At 42.1% G+C, this 21037-nt stretch overlaps 1 protein-coding gene across 4 annotated transcripts in view; it reads left to right on the top strand.

Annotated features, from left to right (window-relative positions):
- The first annotated feature begins 3183 nt into the window (after positions 1-3183).
- Positions 3184-21037, top strand: part of ITGA6 (integrin subunit alpha 6) — a 38425-nt gene continuing 20571 nt past the window's right edge. For 3 of the 4 annotated variants that reach the window (XM_066553677.1, XM_066553680.1, XM_066553676.1), the window contains exons 1-4: positions 3186-3399; positions 18133-18260; positions 18686-18765; positions 20326-20581. In XM_066553677.1, coding sequence (XP_066409774.1) covers positions 3200-3399; positions 18133-18260; positions 18686-18765; positions 20326-20581 — 664 coding nt within the window. In that variant the 5' untranslated portion in view covers positions 3186-3199. Of the gene's footprint in view, positions 3400-18132; positions 18261-18685; positions 18766-20325; positions 20582-21037 lie in introns of all 4 variants that reach the window. The other variant, XM_066553679.1, reaches the window with a different exon arrangement.

The following is a 21037-nucleotide window of genomic DNA, read 5'->3' as shown; positions in this document are numbered from 1 at the left end:
GAGACTGAGACATTTCTCATCCAGTTATAAATGACATAAATACAATCAGTGTTATGTTTGTGTAAGTCAGAATACAAAGTGTGTAAATATAACTATTTTAATGCTCTGGATTTAGATTTTTTAAAGCAAAACATTTTGCTTACGTAGTGTTGAGCAGTTTATTTCGCTTACCATTCTGAGTCCCTTTATCTCCTGTGCTGCTGTTTGCTATTTCTAATGATCGTTAGGGAACCAAGAACAGCTATGAGGACACACTGGCAAAGATAGTCTGATAACCTGGCTGCATTGGCAGGTGTTTCTTGTAGCTGTTAAGATGCATCTGTTCAATAAATAGAAATCATTTTTCTAGAACATGCAGTTCTAGAAATGGCATGCATATTGTGTTCAGGAGAAACCATCCAAGCATTCAGGCTACTAACACTTAAACCTAGTTTATATTTCTGAATTGAAACAATGCTGTATCTTTGGAACTTGTATAGTGAACCAAACCTTTTTGGTGGTATCATTTTTTTTTCATCTGGAATTACATAAATTAAGATATTATGAAATCTAGCAATTTTTTAAAAGGAAATGAGATGGGGATGTTTACATATTTTGTATTTTCAGGACCATTTGATGTGCTGCCTTAAAGCTGCACAGCTGAACATCCACAAATTGTGTATTTCTTTGTGTAGTATATTGTTGGTACAAAGGATAAAATTTCAGAAATGTAAAACATTGTGCCTTGCCTTTCTTCTAGGGAAACCCTTAAAATGTCTTGCCAAGCTGTAGCTTCTGCATTCCACCTCTTTTATTTTCCAGAAATGAATTTTTTTTACTTTGTAATTAGCTACACGGTTGTACAGAGGAGGAAAGTATTGCTGGCAGTAATAAGTGTGTCTGCACATTGAGGCTTGCTCATTGCATAGACACAACATGCAGACATCTTGTAGCCCTTCAGATGAGTATCAACACACCATTAACAAGCAGACAGCTTGAAAACTCAGCAAGAGCAGAGCATTTGTTACAAAAAGGAGAAACTGCTTTGATCTGGCCATTGCATTTCTTAGAATTGCTGTTATTATGCATAACAGAGTGCTCATGTTTAATTGGCCATCATACCTAATCTTCATATGGTCCCCCTTTATACCAGGATTGTACAAAAGAGGAATTCCTGAAGTATGTGTTAGCTACAGATAACTCACAGCATGTTTGTTTTGGAGGAAGAGCAAAGGAAGGAAACTGACATATTTATAAAACCTTTTTTTTTCCTCTCTCCTCATCTAGAGCAAATGAAAATAGGACGAAATGATGGGAGACCATCCAAGGTAATTCTAAGCTGTTCATGTGCAGTTTTGCTCCACCCTGTAGACACTCTATTTTTGTTGTTCTTGCTGTGGTCTCTTGAGACAATCATTAATGTTACTGTGTCTTGGAATGCTTGTTACTGCATCTGGAGATGAGAAAATTCCGTCTCCCCTCAGCAGTCTCTGCGGATATGAACAAACAGGTACAACATGCTCAGGCAGCGCTGGTTAGAGGGAGGGGGAGCAGTCAGATAAACCTAATGTGCCAGTATAATTCAGGAAGCTCTGGATTAAAGTACTTCTGTGACTTCTTGCAAGTTGTTGAGTACAAGCATTACTTCAAAAGTAACTATAGTTACTGTAAGAGTATTAGAAGCACGCAAGTTTTGATTGTCCCAAAAGGCAAACTGCTAAGACTTTGGTACAGATGTCAACAATGTTTTAAAGAACTTGTTTTCAAATCTTTACTAATTACTGTGAAATACGTGGATTGTAGTAAAACAGCTTGTAATTAGTCTGGTACCCTTCCTTCTTCACTAAGTCCTTTAGTGAAACTAGGGCAGTATTTATGCCAGTACAGTTTTCTGCTGTGGCAGTGATTAAACACTGGATTAAGACTTTGAAGGAGTTGGGCATGGAGGAGCAAGCAGGGAAGGACTCTATTAGCAATAAATATCTGGGAGCCTAATTTAACAAAATGTTTTGTTTCCACATTAGAAACACGTTTCTGGTGCATTTTCTTCCCCTCTTTTGATCAAGGGTGTTTTGGACTTGAGCCAAAGACTTGTCTATACACGGAGCTATCCTAGAATAATTACTCTGGAAAAAGTAGCTTGGATTAACTCCGTGGGAGCAGAGTATTGTTTCAGAAGTTATGTGGAGTATCAACATATTTGAGTGCTCTGTCTCAATTGCTCTTTTCTTAGTTTTTCTGGAATCTTAGCTTCTCTCTTTGTACCCTGGATATCAGTAGAAAAGAACAACTGAGTATTGTTATGCTGCTTGGAATTTGTGAGGTTTTAAAAATTTGCATCTGCTTCCCTAATCCAGAGCACTAAACCAACATTCTGTTCAAAAACCAAAACCTCTTTCTTTTTCTAGAGTGGGTTAAGTTGATAAGGTATGCTGGCAAATAAGCTTTTGGAGTTATGGGTGAAAGCATAAGAGAAAATGACCTGGGATCCAAACCCACATACTGTTTTTGAACAACTAAAAGGTAGGAGTAAGAAATTTTCAGATGTGTTCAGAGATAAGAAATGCTGGAGGAGGAGATTCAGGTAGTCTTCAGTCTCTGTTCTCATGTGGTCTGTGAATATTCTGGAAAAGAGAGATACTTATTTTTTTTCTCCTTTTTTTTCTTCTTCTCTTGCATACGTTGTTTGGGGAATACACACTAAATACTGGGGTCATGCTGTCCATAGTTCTGTATCAACCTTAGCACACTTGGGCAATATGTTATGCCCGTGGTCGGTACCCGGACGGACAGGATGCCGCTGAGCAGCAGCCAGACCGGTCTCAGCCCCGCAGGGGGACACGGTCTGACGTCTCAAACACATCCCGCCCCCCGCCATGGGAGCTCTCTGCCCTTTTCCCCAACGGTGCGCGCGGGCTACGGCCCGGTCCTCACCTGCGGCCGTGACCCGCCCCTCGCTACGGCTTCATTTTGTGTCGCGAAGGGCAAAGACATACAAAAGCGGGGACGCAGCAGGCGGGGAGCCCCCTGGGGGCCCCGGGAGGTGATGGGCGACTCACGGGCGGGGCCAAGCCCTCGGCTGCCCCTCCCAGGGGAAGGGGCCCAGCCCGGGGACATTTTGTGCTGTGCCGGGGGCCGGGCACCCACGGAGGGCGGGGCGGGGCGGGCCCGGCGCGGAGCCGGCGGGGCAGGACGGGCGCGTTCAGCGCGGGGAGCGGCGATGGCGCTGGCAGCAGGTTCCAGTGCCGGGCGAGAGCGGATGGCGGCCCTGCTCGTTCTCTACCTGCCCCTCCTGCCGGGGCTGGCCGGCGCCTTCAACCTGGACACGGACAACGTGATCAGCTGGAGCGGGGAGACGGGCAGCCTCTTCGGCTTCTCCCTGGCCATGCACCGGCAGCTGCAGCCGCAGGAGAAACGGCTGTAAGTGCACCGCGCCCCGCCCAGCCCCGTCCCGGGCCGCCCGCCGGGACCCTCCTACCTTCCCCCGCCGGGAGACTTCCCCTGGCGGCGGGCCGGGGTCGGCAGCCCTCGCAGGGTGTCCGGCCGGCGGCGGGAGCTGGGCCGGGCCGCCGGGGGCCTTCGGAGGGATGGGGCAGCACCTGCCGCGGGGCGCTGCGGAGCCGGGGCAGCGCCGAGCGGCGGGGACGTGCGGCCGGGCGAGGGGCCGGTCCCGCGGCCCGGGGACCTGCGGGGAACCGGGGCTGGAAAGGAGAAGCGAGCGACAGCCGCCGCTGGGAGCCCTTCCCGCCGCAGCGCTGTCCTGCGCCGGCAGGCTGCAGCCCGGGGCAGCGCGGATCTGCGCCGCCGGAGCCTGCCCAGCATCTCGGGTTTGGGCTCCCTGGGCATACCCGCCCTCGGTAACTCAGGGTCTGCTGTTCAAGACAGAACCCTGCCCGGGAGTGCAGATGAGAGGTGATACAAAGAAGTTAGGAAAAATAAGTCGGGGCTAGTGGTATATGCATGAAACTTCTTTTGGGAAATTACGAAGGCAAAATAAGGTTCCTGTGTACATCTTCAGCATCCTTGCTGCTTTGTGTCCAAAGCGGAGCAGTGCTGGACCCCACCCTATCCAGTAGTGCTGGATGGAGTGTGAGCATAAAGTATTGTTGTTAAATAAATGCCCCCTCCTCAAATATTTAGTTTTAATTCAAGGCAAGATACGCTCATTATCCATATAGAGTTAACGGGAGGAGGAAGCTGGAAAGAAATAATATTCTTTGTAAAGTTAGGTGGTAAATTGAAAAATCCTGTGGGCTCATTTTGCTCAGACTTGCATTCTTGTGTGATTTCATAAAAATTACAGTGTGTGGAGGAGTATAAATCACATACACCCATGTTTCATCTTCCATCTAGCAGATAAAATGACCCATAGCATCCTGAAGAATGAAATGCAAATCTCTGAGCTCCTTTCCAGAGGCCTTTGTCTTAGTTCTTGACAGGATTACGCTTGCACAGGTCTCATTTTAGTACTACCCAGAAAGCAGTGCCTGAAGCTTGTTAGTCTCCTGTTGTATTGTCAGTCCTGGCAGAATGAGTGTGTAGGAATATGCAGACAGCCAATTACTGAGAAGAAAGAAACAGCAGAAACACAAGGACAGTCACAGTATTCAAGCTGGTATGTACTATTTGGCTGAAATGCCTCAGAGATTATTGGCATGAAAGTTCTGTATTGTATGTCTAGTAAGTGCTTCCTCAGGCAGTCCAATGTGGGGAAAGAGCAGAGCCAGATGCTATCTGCCTTGACATGGCTTTCTGAATCCAGGCTTTCATGAGAAGCAAGGGTCTCTATTAGAGACAAAACCAGACTAGACAAACTGCGTTTTATGGTGACATGCGCTTCTGAGTATGAGGTATCTTGGCCATTTTTCAACTCCACGAGTTTTAGCATAAGGAATTGGAATGCTACCCTGGGTAGTATGCTTGGAATGAAACCTTTTATGTCAAATGGGCATGTTGTAGTCACTTTGAACATCATTTTTGTGTCTGTAAGAGTAGTAGTGTGTGGCTTTAAGAGAACAAGACATTAAACATGCTGAACTCTTAGGGGCTGAGCTGTGTTTAGCTCATTTTGTGTGAGCTCTGTCTTCTGAAGCAGGAGGTTTGTTGGGGAGTCTTGAAGAGAAGTGTTCCATGTTAGGCTGCATTTTTACATCAGTTAAAAATGATCTAGGTTGAGCTAATACCAGAGGATTTGTGTGGTCTTTTCCATGGAAACCTCATGCAATTTCTGATTGATTCTTCATAGATGGAACAAATGGTATCTGCTGTCCGGATACTTGGGGAAGGTACAAAGTTCTGGGAGCAGAGGTCATACTGAGGTCTTCTGCTGAGAAACAATTATGTCTAATGCCTTCATGCTGCCTGTTACCTGTAACAGCAGGACTCAGGGGTGCAATACCTCTGCATTCCCAGATGGATTTTGGTCTGTCTTACTTCTGCTGCAAAAGTGGATTTATGTACAGCTATCTCTTAGTCAGATAGAAGTATTTATTTTACCCTTTCTTCCTGAATAGATGCTAATTTCAAAACTCAGTTACATTTAGAGTGTGAACACTGTTAAGTAGTTGCCAAAAATACAACAACTCCCGATTCATTCTGAAGTGAAATTAAAAGTGATACTGGGAATCTTATCTGTCAGGAACCCTTATTTCAAAGAAACCTGTCAGCTTGAGCACCCTTCTACCCCTCCAGTTTTACAAAATTAGAAACAGGTTGTCACAGACATGTGCAAGATCAGTCCATCTTTGGAAAAACAAGAAAATGAGAGAAGTTAAAATACATGGAGTGTATTCAAGAGCTAATGGCTTGGAGCAAGGCTTGGTAAAACAAATGAAATTATGTGTAATTTTTCTCTTACCTCACTTAAGCATTTGTTAAGTGAAATGGTTCCCTCTTCCTCACACAGGATTGTTCAGTGTTAATCATTACAATAACCCTCTGTAAAGATAAGGGTGGAGAATGTCTAGGAAGTGTGACAAATAAAGGTACAGCTGAAATAGCCTTTGATTAAACATGGTATTTGCTTTTGACCATTTTTTTTCTTAGTCACAGAATACTGTGGATTTCATATTAGCTTTGAATGACAAATTAATTTATTAGTCTTAGCTACAAGCGCCATGTTTGCTAATGAATTACTTAACTTTCAGCATTATGAACAGATGACTGTTCAGTTGCTTTGACATTAGTTGTAAATGGTACTGAGTATAAATTTAAGTGACAAGATTTTGGTTTTGAGTATCTTCAGGTTAGAAGAGTTGGAAACTTTGTCAGAGAGGAGAAAAGCTTTAGTAATGGTGTGTGGGTGTGAAAGACAGCTGAATACAAACTTTATGTGCGTTGAGGAACATTTTTGTTGGAAGTACCAAGGCAGTCTCCCTGGATTTTTGTGTTTGGTTCTGGTTCATTGTTAAGCACAGTGAATCAGGCAACAGAAAAGGCTGATGGAGCTCTAAAGGAGCTGGGCTTATTGCCCTGTGTAAGTTTGTTCTGTTTTTAATCTATCAATATGATGAAAGGGAGTTCTGGTTCCGCAGGGGAGTGGTGGCACAACAGCAGCACATTTCATCTGCAGACTGGAAGGAGGTTTGTAACTTAGAGGGGTCTGAGACTGGGGCATAGCTATAAGAGAAACATGGTTAAAATGTAAGTGGTCCTGTGATGAAAATGTGAGTGTATCCAGCATTTCTAGATGGGGACTACACTGATTATACATTTATTAGCTACTGTATGTTATAAATATATTACTATTAGAATAAAAATGTAATTACTAGCTACTCACTATATATGTAGTGCATGTAGTCACATATATGTAATTTTATAGGATATATAGAGATATGGTCTGTATGTATGCATACTCCATGTAAGATGTCCAGCAAATCCATTCCGGTTTGGTTGTAATTCACAATGATTTAAGCATCTTGAATTAAAACACAAACATCAAGAATATCTAAATTTGTATATTACTTTCATAGAATCATAGAATCCTAGAATTATTTGGGTTGGAAAAGACCCTTAAGGTCCGTCCAAGTGTGAACCTAACACCCGTTAGCCAGTTTGTATTTGTGGTTTAGAATGATAGAATCACAAATTATCCTGCCTTGCAAGGGGCCCACAAAGACTTACTTGCAAGTAATTCTGATAATATTTTCAGTAGAGGTATGGAGCTGAATTCAGGTAGGCTTCTTGTTATTGTGTAAGGCTAAAAGGGAAGATACTGTAGTTACTAACATTCAAGATTCTCCCATCAGCTGAAAAGCTGTATTGAAAGCTGTGGATAGGCACTTTATGTCAAGACTACACTGACCATTACTGGCCATAAAATCCTAAAAATTGCAGTGTCTTACTGAAAATTTTACTTGTCACAGGTTTTGCTGACATTGCATGTCTCTACTGTGAGCTTTTATATCAATACATAACAAAGTTGCCTTAGGTCAGCAGGTCTGCTGGCATTGCTGCGCTGCTGCAGTGCATCCTCTGTGGCATTTAGCCAGTACTTTAGTGTTCTCTGGGGCTTGGGCTCAGAGGTGCTTTGCTCCAGCAACAAAGAGCTGGATGATGCTGTTCCGCAGAGGAAGATGACAATTTCTGCATGCAGAGGTGGTGTAGTGTAATTCAGACTTTGGGTGAACTGAATTAAAAACAATGCATGTTTATACCTTCAGGTTTAAAAGCTCTAATAGCGATGGTCCTCGGTTAGTGCTTCTGTCAATTTAAAAAAGAAAGCATTTACAATAAATTTCCTTTTTTATTAGGCTGTGATTTTACTGTGTCACTGCTCCTTGTATTTTCTTCTCTTGAGTGTCTCTCTGATCTTGTCTATGCAAACTATTCTTGGATAACTTGCTTAGTATGCTTATTTGCTTTCTTAGTGATAGTAGAGGAGTTTGTGTTCAAGATAGATGCCCTGTGGCAAAGGTCAGAATCAAATGAGGTGTGGAAGGAGGAGTAGTTGAAGAGTTTACTTGTTGTGGTAAGGGACAGATTTTCAAGAAAGATCCATTGTGCTAATATCATGGGTGAAAGAAGTGAGACAAATTTATGTTGCGTAAAGGGTGTGTAGTTGTTACAGGAAGAGCAAACTGCAGAAGGCTGGCTTTTTTTCCCAGTACTGATTTTGAGTTATGTTCTTGGTTATCGGTGGCAGAAGCCAGACAGGTAGGTTGGCTTCTCATAAATGTTTTTTTCATAAGGCCTAACAAGCAAAGAAGAATGTTTACTGATCTAATTTGTTGCTGTATGATTTCTCCACCAAATAAATGAAATTAGCATATTGGGTTCCTGGCATGTTACAGCAGTAAGCTGTTCATCAGTCAGCATAGGCCATTCCTTTTTCCTCTGTTAAGTTCCACCTGCATGTGCCAGAGCAACTGTAAGTTTTATAAGGAATGCATTCTGGAAGATTCTCATTGGAGATAGCACATTCATTTTGAAAGAACTGCATTTAAAATAATTGTTTAAATATTTCAGAACCAGCCTGGGTCTAGATGAGTCATTCTGGCCATAACTGTAAAAATGCCACATTTTGAGGGCATATTCTGTGGAAAGGACTAGACTGAGATAAGGCTATTGGGCAAATGTCACTTTAAGAGCAAGTAAGTAAAAATCCATATTATTGAATGAGCAGATGGTGGTCTGTACTGTGAAACATTAGCTGGAAAATGAGCACCTTATCATTGTATTTAGCAAGGGTAGGTAACAGCACACGAATATTTGATGAAAGAACTATGCAGAATAGTCTGGAAAACATTGAATAATTCCTTTATTAGCACTAAATATTTTTGATTGCAATATACATAACCACATTACTGCTTTGAAAGTAATGGGAGAAAAATGTAGCTTAGAAAACAAACATGAACATGGAAAAAAAAGGTTTTGCTTCCATTTTTAAGGGAATCATTCTGTATGTTAAAAATAAATGAACTATACCATAGGTTAATAAGGCTCCTTTTGCAGCTCTTGCATCTAAGGTATTGTATTCTTGTTAAAATGCACTTCCCTTGGGTTTAATGTATTGTATCACATTTTCTAAGATTATTTTGAGAATTCCATAGCAGTTACTTTGGAAAAGTGCAGTTATATTGGTTTAGCTTAAACAACAGGCTGTGTGTATTCTGCTGTGAAGTACCTGAGACAGATTTTTGTACCAAAATAACAGTGAAAGGCAAAAGGTGCTGCTTCTTGCATTGGGATTTTTTGGAGCATTCACTAGTATGCATTGATCACTTTTGCTGGAGTGCCTGTTTTTCTTGTTTCCTCTTACAGAACTGCATCTAAAATACGTAATTTCCTAATGTAGATTTCCTTCAAGGAGTTGAGCTAATGTGTGTGAGGATGATTAGACTGTGTTAGGAAGGGAGAAGATCTGCTGAATCAAGGAGAAAAGAAGGAGAGATTTATGGGATGGGCCCTGTCACGATGTCATCTACAGCATAAAAATGTACTCCAGTCCCTCCAGGATAACACGGAGAGATCCTGCACTGGATTTCACTGCCAGCTAGCTAGTTTCTAGGCTACTTTTAAGCTGTATTCCTTGCATTTGTTTTCTATTTTCAAGGTGTTTGGAGGTGATCTAAGAAATAGAGAGCAGCAGATAGGAATGATCAGCATTGTTGAGTTTGCTGATAGCTGGTGTCCATAGGAATAGCAGAGTTGTCTCAGAGTGAATGTTACTTCCTTTTTAGTGAAGATGACATTCTTTTGGAAATGGAGCTGTATGTGCTTAGTCTCTGCATGATTCATCTGTCATTGTCACCTTCCTCAAAAGTAGGTCTATAAAATATATCTTAAAAAAACAAAGAATTGCAAATATGCTGGAGACAGCTCACTCCTGCATTGCCTGGGGTTGTTTGTTCAGCAACACATGCGTGGGTCAAAGGTCTGAAGGAAATGCATGTTTATCCTGGAAGTGGTCAAAAGTGGCAAGCAGCTGTTGCAGATAGCAAGGACACCATCATCATGGGAGGTTGAATTTTTTGTGTCCTTTACTTACTGCTCCTTTCACAATACTCTGCTAAGGGAATGATAAAGATTTGTTAGCTTTGCACTTTGTCATCAGTGCAGCTGAAGCTGCATAATGGTTTAGACTGCTGGCTCTTAGATGTTAGTGATGTCTAGCAGAGTGTGTGAAAAGCCATTTTAATTATCCATGTTTGTGTAGTGTGAAAAACCCTCAAGTGAAAACCATGTTTTCTTGGCCAAAGATGCTAAAATAAATTTGGTACATTTTTTTCTTTTACAGCCAACTCTTGTAGCTGCTACTACAAATTTGGTGTAATTTTGCAAGTCCCTGTAATCTTTTTATCCACTCAATTTATTTTTCTGCTAGAGAAATGTTTGATAGTTGTGTGGTGTGGTCCTTGAATATTGCTGAAGATGGAAGTTTCTCTTCCCAGCCAAGATGTGTTCCTGCATATAGTAGAAGAAAACTTGTGTTGTCAAATCAGATGTAGTCCTAGAAATAGCTGCAGTAGTATTTGTACAACTTGCAGCTTACAGGAACATAGGGTGTTAAAAATACCTGAAAAAAACCTAATTCTAAATTCTGCTCAAGTGAGAATGTAGGGAGTGGCAAAAAAAAGAAGTATGTATGAGGGGATGCATGTAAAATTAGGTATGTGTGCAAGTGGAGGAGTAGCAATATATAGAGTATAAGATTGCAGTGGGTTTTTTGGCATAGTCGCGAACATAAGTTTTTTTGCAAAAAATCTTGTTCTTAAGTTTTAAAAGCTGGTTGAAATTCTCAGTTTGAACATTCCTATTCATAGTAAAATATAATGGTTTCTTCTTCCACAGATATGTAATGGTTTCTTCTTCCACAGATATGTATAAAGAGCAGTTTCTTGTGAATGCATCATTTAGTTCTGCTGATCTGTTTGATCAGTGGTTGAGTATCTGCATGAAATATAAAAAAAGGGCTCTTTGAGCATCCCAGCTGCACAGGCTATGACCTGTTTCTCCTAGGAAAATACCTTATTGGAGTGATGTTCTTTCAAGTGACTTGAGTGCCTGTGTTTTCGGTTAATTTGAAGGCGTGGGGGCATAATGCGTCATGTACCCAGTGACACATCTGCCTTTGTCATTAAGCTCATGGCTTGAAGAAAAGTGTTACTTGAACTGTGGATCCGATTGTAGGCATTTAGCCCAGGGCTATGATAGCTTTAAGCTGAAGGAATACTTAGAACTGTGCTCTAGCATGCAAGTGCCTTCGGGCTGTTGAAGTGTGTGTGTGATGGCTGTTCATGTACTCATTCTCTGAAGCTCTTATTAGGGATTACCTGTCAGGAAGGTCCACCCTTTTTCTGCACATGGAGAGTTCCCTAGCCCCCTTCCACAGGGTACTGCTCTGTGGTCCACAGGCTTAGGTTGGCAGCTGGGCAGGGCACAGCTCAGCTCAGGGTGCCAGTGTTGGTCTGGTGTGGGTGAGCTCCCTTCCCCCCGGGGTGCTGCTTGGTGTGTTGTAAGTAAATGTGATGAACTTCTGTTCAGACCTTGAATCAGGCAGAATTTATGTGCTTGTGTATCTAGTGTAGGAGGTTTCTACCTGTCCTGGTATTCTCCCTACAATTCAGAGGGAGATGGTGGTAAGTCTGGAAAAGGAGGAGCAGGGGGGAATCTCATATATAGATGTATGAGTGAAGGAACTATGGCTTGGGTTAGCATGAGGAGCAGTTGCTCTTTCAATTCTGCAGGGCTGTATTAGTTGCAGAAATGTATTATATTGCCCATTGATTCTACAGTAAAATGTCCATCCCTCTTGCTGTACTTCTTTCATGGCTTTTAATAGTTTAATTATGGTGATAAATGAAACTGATGTACTTCATTCTGTGAAGGAAATAGAGGAATGACATTTCAACCCAAATATTTGTTTTGTGCTGAATTAGAACTACTATAATTTTTTAAAATGGCTTTTGGCACATTGAGTGAACAGTATATGCCTGTTAAGGTTGTTAGTTCTCAAACAAGTAGTGCCTTCAAATACTGACTGGGTACACTGCTTTCAGGTCCCCCCTCCCCCCCCAAGAAAAAAAGAAAAAAAAGTGAGCAACTGTTTCCATATTTTTATTGCTTTCTTGTTTGTTTTCTAAAACATGTACCTAATATATGATGTGATACTTCTTTAATTTTTCATGAATTTTTTTGTGGATGCCGTTTCATGGGGATACAAAGACAAGTCCTGCAAACGTGAAGAAGTGTAAATGAATTCTGGGGTTTTCTATGGCATGAATGGCCAGAAGCCCAAGTGCAGGAGACAGTAATTCCTGATTTCGGTGAGGCCTGTAGAGTGAGCCATGTCCACAAGGCACTGATCGCAGCCCAGCCTCGATAGAGCAGCTGCCTCTGCAGGCCCCGTTGTGCGCGGAGCGGCCGGGAGGGCGCTGCCCGGCTGGGGGCTCTTGGCAGCAGAGCAGGGCTGCGGTGCTGGGACAGCGGGACGGACGCTGCTCCCTCTCTGTGCTTGTAGGTGCCTGGGGGCTGCTGGCTCACCCCGGCTGCTTTGCTGCAGCTGTTCTTGCGTGCCTGTCCTGCTGCTGTTGGGAGCTGCAGCTTGGTGCATCTGCAGAGGAGAGTGGCTGGGTTGTGCCCAGCTGGCTGTGGTGGGACTCCCGTAGTTCAGCCCTTCCAGTGCAGACAAGGTGACTCTGGGCAGGGACTGAGCTAGGAGTGCCAGGATTTTGGCTCCCAGGTTAGTTTCTTGAAATGGTGCGCTTGTCACTTTCGAGTTAAACCACATGTTGTTTGAAGAAGATTTCATGCAGTACCAGGCACTGCCATGTTAGAAAACCTGAGTGAAAATCCCTTTAACATTATTTCTCCTGTAGGTTTATCATAAATTAATTATAAAACTGTCTGATACATATTTTACAGTACCAATTTGTAGTCAGGTCTGTTCCTGTCACGGGTGTTCTTCCTTTTAAATCTGAAAAATGTATAGATTGTAAGGGAGAAATTAAACCTGTAGATAGTATACAGGTTGCACTTGTTATTTGACAGTATGAAATCTATGAGGTATCTGTTAATTAAAGACAGAGAGTGGTGTCTAAATGGAAAACTGGATTTTGAAACACAAACTTGGGGCAGACTGTGCCATTTCTAATAAGAAAAATGCTTTGTCCCAATGGAAATGAGATCTGCAAAACCTGTTTCAAATCCAGATAGGCTGGGCTCTGGACTGTGATGGGAAAGTGTTTATTTTTCCATGTGACTTTCAGAAAGTCAATAATAAGTGGCCTTACCAGAACAACAGGTATCTTTGTAGTTCCAGTTTTGCTTTGTATTAGCTTGCCCTAGTCCTTGTGCGGCTTTTGGCTTCTTTTTCTAGCTTCTGTCATAATCTGTTTCCTAAAAAAGGCTGAAGAAATAAAATGAAAGTTGGGATCCTTCAAGTGCCAAGCCTCCAGGCAACAGAGTACATTAATGATATACTTGGCCACAGCTTTGCTCTGTTAGTTCCAAAGTGTAGCTGTGGAGTAGCAGATCAGGAGAATATTCAGTCAGTTAAAATAGCTGTTAATAACACACTGACCATGATGGGTGTCTCTGTGAAAAGCATCACAGGTAAGCTCCCTGCTGACACAGTTACTGGTTGTATTTTGCTGGGGAGGGTTTTTTTTGGAGGAGCCCATGGTTTAGCTCCAGTTCCTGTTAGCAGCCCAGTGTGTGAAGGGAGAGTCTCTCTGTGCTTATTAGTCTGTGGTGCTCTTGTCCTGTGACTTGTTTCTGTTGTGGAATGGCAAATCCAAGCATGAAGCAGGGGTGGGGCCACCAATATTCACAGTGGCTGTCCCACTGACCAACTTCTGTTAGGTTGAAATATTTTGGGGGTTAAATGCATCCATCTTCTGTGTTTGTTAATTTTAAGAACAGGTGAGACCACATCATTGCAGAGGAGTGAAAATACAGCTCAGGTTGAGGGCTGTAGATGCCCAGATTGTGATCAGGGCAACCTCTGCCTGGAGGTTTTAAACATTTGATAGATGACTTGTGACTGGTGATTTTGTAGTAAAATTTAAATTGAGTTAGAGCTAGTGGCTCTATTTTCTTCATTTTGCTTAATCTAGTGAAACTCTTTCCCAAGAGGGCACTGGAAGTGGGAGAGAGAAAGGATGTAGAAGTCTTTAACTGTCCAGTCAAGGGTGAGCCATTTCATGGCATTTAGCTTTGTCACTTTCCAAATTTGCCCCCCTTGTGGGATCTTTCTGAAAACATAATGAAGTGCAAAGTCTGCAGTGGCAGCATTGTTGCCCGAGAACAGCAATATTCCATTTGAAACTTGTGCTCAGTGGAGCCTGCAAAATTGGAAATTACTTAGACCAGCGACTACTTAATTTCACCTCTATGTGGAAGTGGTTAATGGTTTCTTACCCAGGAAACACTTTCATGATTTCTACTCCAGTCTGTTAAGGCTCAGAGCAGGCACTACGAGTGTGTTTGCTTTTACTTTTAAAGAAAGGCTGGCAAAGATGTGGTGCCTTGTTTGGGTAGAAGGACACCATGGAAAAGGAAAGAATTTAAGGAATGAAGAAAACTTTGGGAGATAGCAGAGTATCTGAGTTCGGTGCAGACTGTGGTATTTTTTGTATTTGTTTAAATCAAAATATAATTTACACAGTGGGAGCCCCTTACTTTGATGAACAGGATATTTACTCTCAAAAAACATTGAAGATCTTCACCTTCCTTTTACTTGATTTCTTTTGAGAGTTTTTTCCAAAATAGAACTGTAATGAATTGGTAATAATTTTTCTTCTCTGAAGTATGTTGCGAAAATCATATGTTACTCTTGGACAGTTCCAGGCTGTAAGTGAAGAAAGGAATTTTGCTGTGGAGTGAGGGAATACTTCCAGGAGGTTGGATGATTTCTGGATTTCTTTTGAGATGGTTTTCACATCTTAACTTTGACTTTCCTTTTGGAAGCAACCAAGATAGTTTCATGAGCAGTATTGGAGGGAGTTCAAATAGCTGTGAGCAGAAACCACTCCCAGTTCTTACTGTTGTTTTCATTAGCTGAGAAGGAGCCAGGGCTACCTACTAAACATTTCAAGAATTACCAATTAAAGCAGGGAGGGTTTTAAAATCTGCACCCTACTGCTTAATATTCTGTAGTATGTGTTGAAATGGAAAGCTCATGTATTTTACTTTGGACTTTAATGACTCTTTTGGGCCATATCGGATTAAATAAAGTTACACCCTTTCTTCTCAGTGTTCACCTAACTGTTCTTGCTGAATGCTGGTTGTTAAAAGCATAAAGTAGTGAAGAAAACGCAAAGCTCAATATGCCATGGTGCCTCTAGGTGCAGGTGTGGAAATCAGCTGGAGGGCTTGTGGTTTGTGTTGCTGTGGCATTGGGGGTGGGAATGTCAGGCGAGGCGTAGGCCACGTGGTCTCCTTCTTCTGCCTGATACCCAGAAATGTTTTGTGCTAACCAAGTACACTTCCTACCAAGACATATTCTGCAAATATGCCCACAAAGAACGGAAAATTTGGCTGCAGTCCCACCCACAGCACTTGGCATGGTATCAGTGAACAAGATATAAAAGTACCCTGCTTCTGCATCCAATGGGGCAGGAGAATTTGAGCGAAATTGCAGGGACAGACGGACAGGTTTGTCCTCCTCGGCCCCCCCACAGTAGGGACACTGTTTGGTAAGCCTTGTGTCCTCAGCTGTGCTGGGTGTTGACCTGGGATATTAAGCTTGTGATTGCAATGGCACTGTTAGTGCTGGATGTAGCTCCTCTGCAGTTAATGCACTCTCACCCTCAGTCCAGAGGAACGTTGTATGTTGCATTCAATAAATGATGCTGTTCCAGAATCTGACTGGTTCTTCGAAATGCAGCCAGACCTACAGTTCATAGACTGTTTGTGTATCTGGAGTCGGACCTGGAGTTACACGGTGCCTACCTGAGTGTGGGCAGTGAGTTCTCACCTTCTTCTGCTTCTTGGAGATATGTGGGCTTATGAAGCATGTTTTCTACACACACTTACCTAAAGGTCTGCTCCAGATGCAGATAAAGTCAGTAAGATGTCTTGATACCTTTTCTGAGACTTGAGTAGTACTTGGCATAAGTGGTGAAACGGAGCTTTTCTTGCCTCATCTGTTGTGTTCGGGTGTAATGTAACAGCACAGTGAGGTATGGCGGGTGTAGCTGTGCCCTAGGGTTCCATGGAGGGATGTGCTGCTCCGCTGCTCCCTGTCTGGAGAGCAGGGGCCGGCAGTCCCTGGTGTGTTACAGCTGCTCTCACACACACAGGTACAGCCGGGGTCACTGGTGTCTGCAGGGCAGGCAGCACCCCCTGAGCCTGCCTCTCAGTAAGGGCACTTAGGTACAACATCGTACACCAGTCCTGGAGCTCTAATCTTAGGGGATTATCTTACACTTGGCTATGAATCTTATATGGCTGTAAGGGAGCAAATCTGTTCCTCTAAGTCAGCTGATGCTCATAATTGGCAGTGGGAGTTATTATCACGTACCTTCAAGAAGTAATTAAGAGAAATCAATAATTAAAATAATTCTAATCGATAGAGCAACTGGACTGATTCATTTGGTTAAAAATCAGAATTTCAGTTTGAAATTGGAAAACACATGCTTTAATTACAACTAGAGCTAAAAACATTGTAGTTTTATGCCAGGGTTTGAGAGAATTCAGATTTTTTTCCCCCAACACTGTCACTTGATAGATGCTTATTTTAAATGAAATTATATTAATGGTTTATTATGTTACATTTCTGTAGATTAACACCTGTGCAGTCTGATTGGCCCAGGAAAAACCCAGTTAGGTTATAGTATGTATTGAACAAGATGTGTGGGGAAAATCAGGATTCAAGTTAACAATTAGAATCATCTGTTTCTTTAATTTGCATGAGGAATAGCAATTGTCTGCTTTTCTCTGACATTGGACTCATGGTAAATATTAGATACTAAGTCATCATAACTCAAATAATAAAGAGCTAAGTCTCTGACAGGAACTGATGCTCAGAGATGTTTATATTCAGTATACTGTATGGCTGAGCTTCTGTTTTCTGTAGAGTAACAAGGCAAACCTACCATGGGGATGGAAAAATCAATAAAATTGTCTGTGTGTTGGAGTGTCTTGGGTTTTCATCTCCCACTCTGCATTCTTCACATTTGGGCGTTATTTTGTTATCTGAATATGCATTCTGGAAGATGATTTTGGACATTCAAACCTAATTGAAAGTAGTTACAGTAGACCATGTCCACAGACCTTCAGGGAGAAGTCCCAGTAAGTAAAATGAATCATACTGTGAGCATGGGTAAAGAGAAATTAAGACTTTGTTTTTGTTACTCTTCATTTGCAGAGGAAAAGTTCCTAGGTTTTAAGTGTCTGTGTTTCATCTGCCACCATAAGGAGATGGTGATAGCTGGAAGAGCATCCCCTCACTCTACCCCTACCTCTGACCTGCAGAAAGAGGTTTTGCTTGCCAATGAGAAAGCTAAAATGGAGCATGCATAGCTGCAGAAAAAGCTAACCTGGTTTTGGCATAATGAGCTCAAACTTGATTAAAATTCTTTTATTAAATCACAGCAGAGTAAGTAGCCACAGAGTAATGACTGGAATGTGTCCTCTATCTGGAAGGACTCTGCTGAGCACGTAGTACAGCTCAGTATATGAGCTGATTCATTTGTATTACTGCAGTCATGCTGAAATTCACACTGATGCCTGGTTCATGTCATACTTCTGGAGTTCTGTGCACACTTTTTATTTTTAAATTAAGTAACCTGGCTTTTATAATAGAATTTTGATTTTTCAAGTGTAAATGGTACATTCTTCTAGTAAGGCAAAAAATACCCCATTTGATGCCCTGATAAAAAGGTGATTTTCCCAAAACTGCCAGACAGCTACTTTTTATCAACCACTCTCAGTGAATATTGCAACAATAACAGGAATAACAATACAGGTATTGGCTTGCAGGTCTAATAATTGTAATCTGCATTACTGCTATACAGCTTCTCTCCTCCCCCTCTCCCACTTTTCCTCTTTTTAAAAGAGCAGTGCTGTGGTGTAGTTTTTCATCCACCTTCAAATGTTGACATGTCAAACCTCTAGTAACATGGTGAAAACACTTCCTGATTCTGTTGCCTTTCTCTTTTCTAATATTCCTTCTACATATTCCTTTAAATTACTTTGTTTTCCCTGCAGATTGCTGGTTGGAGCTCCTCGGGAAAAGGCCTTTCCAGCCCAACAAGCCAACAGAACAGGAGGGCTGTACAGCTGTGACATTGCATCTCCAAATACAAATTGCCTGCGTGTCAAATTTGATGAGGAGAGTAAGTTTTTCAGTGCTTTTGTTTTGAATTGAAACAGTTGACTGATTGTTCTTGTTTGATGTCCTTTCCTGAGGCAGTGTATCAGACAGTTTCTTCTAGAGATTTATACATAACTACTTTTTGCATCACAGTAAGTTGTAGCTTAATTGCTAAGTTCCTATGAGATGCTTAAATCTTGGTAGATTCTTACTGTTTTTAAAATTGATGTAACATGAAGTAATAGGCTAGAAGTTTAATAAAATGGAAGCTGTTAGTGATAACATGTACGGACACCGCCACCTGCAGACTGTCTGTATGAAGTTCTGTATGAAGAGTCTCCCCTGACATGGGCTTCAAGAAAAAACAAACAAAAAACCAAAACAAACCAGAAAAAAGAAAATGTAGTGAACTGTTAATATTTCAAGCTGTTTTATGATACTTTGCAGCTGACCCAAAGATGGAGAGTAAAGAAGACCAATGGATGGGTGTAACTGTCCAGAGTCAGGGGCCAGGAGGAAATGTGGTGGTAAGTGCTAAAGGACTAACTTGCAAAAGCGTCTGGGGTCTCCAGTCCATGTTCTGTATGGTCTGTGTTTCTGTGCAGCTTGCTGAAAGGGAACTTGCCTAAGTTTACTCCTTTGATTTCTTGTAGGTAAGGACTTAAATGTCTCCTTAGCAAAATAAGGCATTTGAGGTTGTAAGAGCTTTAAATTATTGTTCTATGAGTTAGCTTGTCTTTATAACCTTTTTAACCATCTAGGATGGACAGTTTGTTTTCAAGGGGTACACTCTTTTTTGGTCACATACACATTTTTTCTTTTAACCACTACTAGCTGCAGAAATAGGGAAGACTGGTGTATAAGGCTGTAGAAGTAGCAGGTTATCACCAGCCTGTTTTCCAAGAGGATGAGCCTCACTTTAGCTTTTATCAGGGACTTCCACTGAGTGGATCCTGTGAATTAATGTGGTCATTGCACTGCACTAGATTGCACTGCAGTAAGACTACGTGCTATTCTTTATTTTATACAATACATTTATACTTTTTATTTTATATTAAACAGAAAACATTTTTGGGAGTTATGAGAGACAGAGTTTAAAAAGGAACATTCTCAGTTAAATAAAAACCTCTAGTAGTGCTGCAGGATACCGGATACATCATAAAACAGGTGTGCAGTGAAGCTTCCTCATCTAATTGGAGGTTAATGTCACTGCTTCCAAACCTGGGGGCAGGTGTCTTCAGGATGTGAATCTGGTTATTTAAGCATTTAGAGGCAGTAATAACTGGCTTTGGTCTGCCTCAGAACCCAGAGTGGGAAGGAACACAGGGAAACAGTCCTGTTCACTGAATAATTGGTCATCAACTAATGCTATCTTGTCTTTTTGTGGTAAGTGGGGAATGCACTTCTCAGATGAGGTGTGAGCAGCCTGGAGGTCACTGCAGCAGGACAGTATTGCAGTGCTCTAATGTGGAGCAGCTGGGTGTTTGCATAACATGTAGGCCTTGATAGGAACCATAGAAAAGGTTTGTCAGCTGAGACAAACAAACTTTGCTTGTCCCTGTCTGCCCCAGTGACATTTACCCTCTAAGTGGAACATCCAACAGGGGAAGTAGGAGCAACTTCCCTCCCCTCCACTGGAGAAGCTTTCAGCCTCTGCTTAGTGGCACTTTTCTGTAAGGGGCAAGTTCTGAATAGTCTTGGGTAGATGGTAGTTGAACCAGCTTCTTGTGTCCTGCATGGGTGTGTCAGTCCTTTGAGAGCTGTTGGGAAACAGCCACTTCTTTCTTTGAGAGAGAGGGTGGTTTTCTCCTTACTTCCTGAAAGAGAGGGATTTAGTATCAGGAAGGGCTTTAGGGATTTAACCCTGTGGCCTTCCTTGACCATGAAGCAGACTGCTTTGCCTTGTATCTGTAGGTGCCCAACCCTTCCCACGTGTTGCCTGTAGGAAACATGGCGTTCTGCAGTTGGGTGTGTCTGCAGGGTGCCTTGCTAGCAGGAGGGGCTGCACTGCTCCGTGAGCGCTGCCTTCTGGGCTGACCCGTGTAGGACACACAGACACATCACGCTTTGTTTCTTCTGTCTTGCAGACGTGCGCACATCGCTATGAGAAAAGGCAGTATGTAAACACAGTGCAGGAAACCCGGGATATCATTGGAAGGTGCTATGTGCTGAGCCAGGACCTCACTATTAAGGATGATATGGATAATGGAGTGTGGAGTTTTTGTGATGGTCGTTTAAGAGGCCATGAGAAGTTTGGTTCCTGTCAGCAAGGTGTTGCTGCTACTTTTACTAGAGACTATCATTATATTGTGTTTGGTGCCCCAGGCACTTACAACTGGAAAGGTATGACTTGGCTTCCTTCCTGCCTACCCTTCCCATTTCCTCTGAGATTGCTCTCAAAGGTTGAATCCAGAGTTTTAATTGTTTCTTAAGGGGAGAGGAGATAATAGAGATGTAATGATTTTACCCTGTTTTTACAAAATGCTATGCTTCTGTATCAACATTTACTGAAATTTCTTTAAATATCTTTGTGTATATTTATGAATAATGGAACTTTGCACATATGTACAGCAGATTTTCCCTTTATTAGTCTTAATCTTACAGTGGGATTGAGGGCTTACTTGGACACTTCCATACAGGAACAAACTACTAAATTTGTATGAGTTACTTGACCAGCTCTTTTTCTGCATTTGAGCAAATGTTAGGTAGCTGCTGAACTCTTTGTTTATTCTGCAATATTCTCTCCTTTATTCTTTGTGAAGTTTGTGGAAACCAGTACATTCCAAAATAAATATTGAA

The sequence above is a fragment of the Molothrus aeneus genome, chromosome 7 (genome assembly GCF_037042795.1).
Source record: "Molothrus aeneus isolate 106 chromosome 7, BPBGC_Maene_1.0, whole genome shotgun sequence".
NCBI classification, from domain to species: Eukaryota; Metazoa; Chordata; class Aves; order Passeriformes; family Icteridae; genus Molothrus; species Molothrus aeneus.
This window is presented reverse-complemented; position numbering and strand designations above follow the sequence as displayed.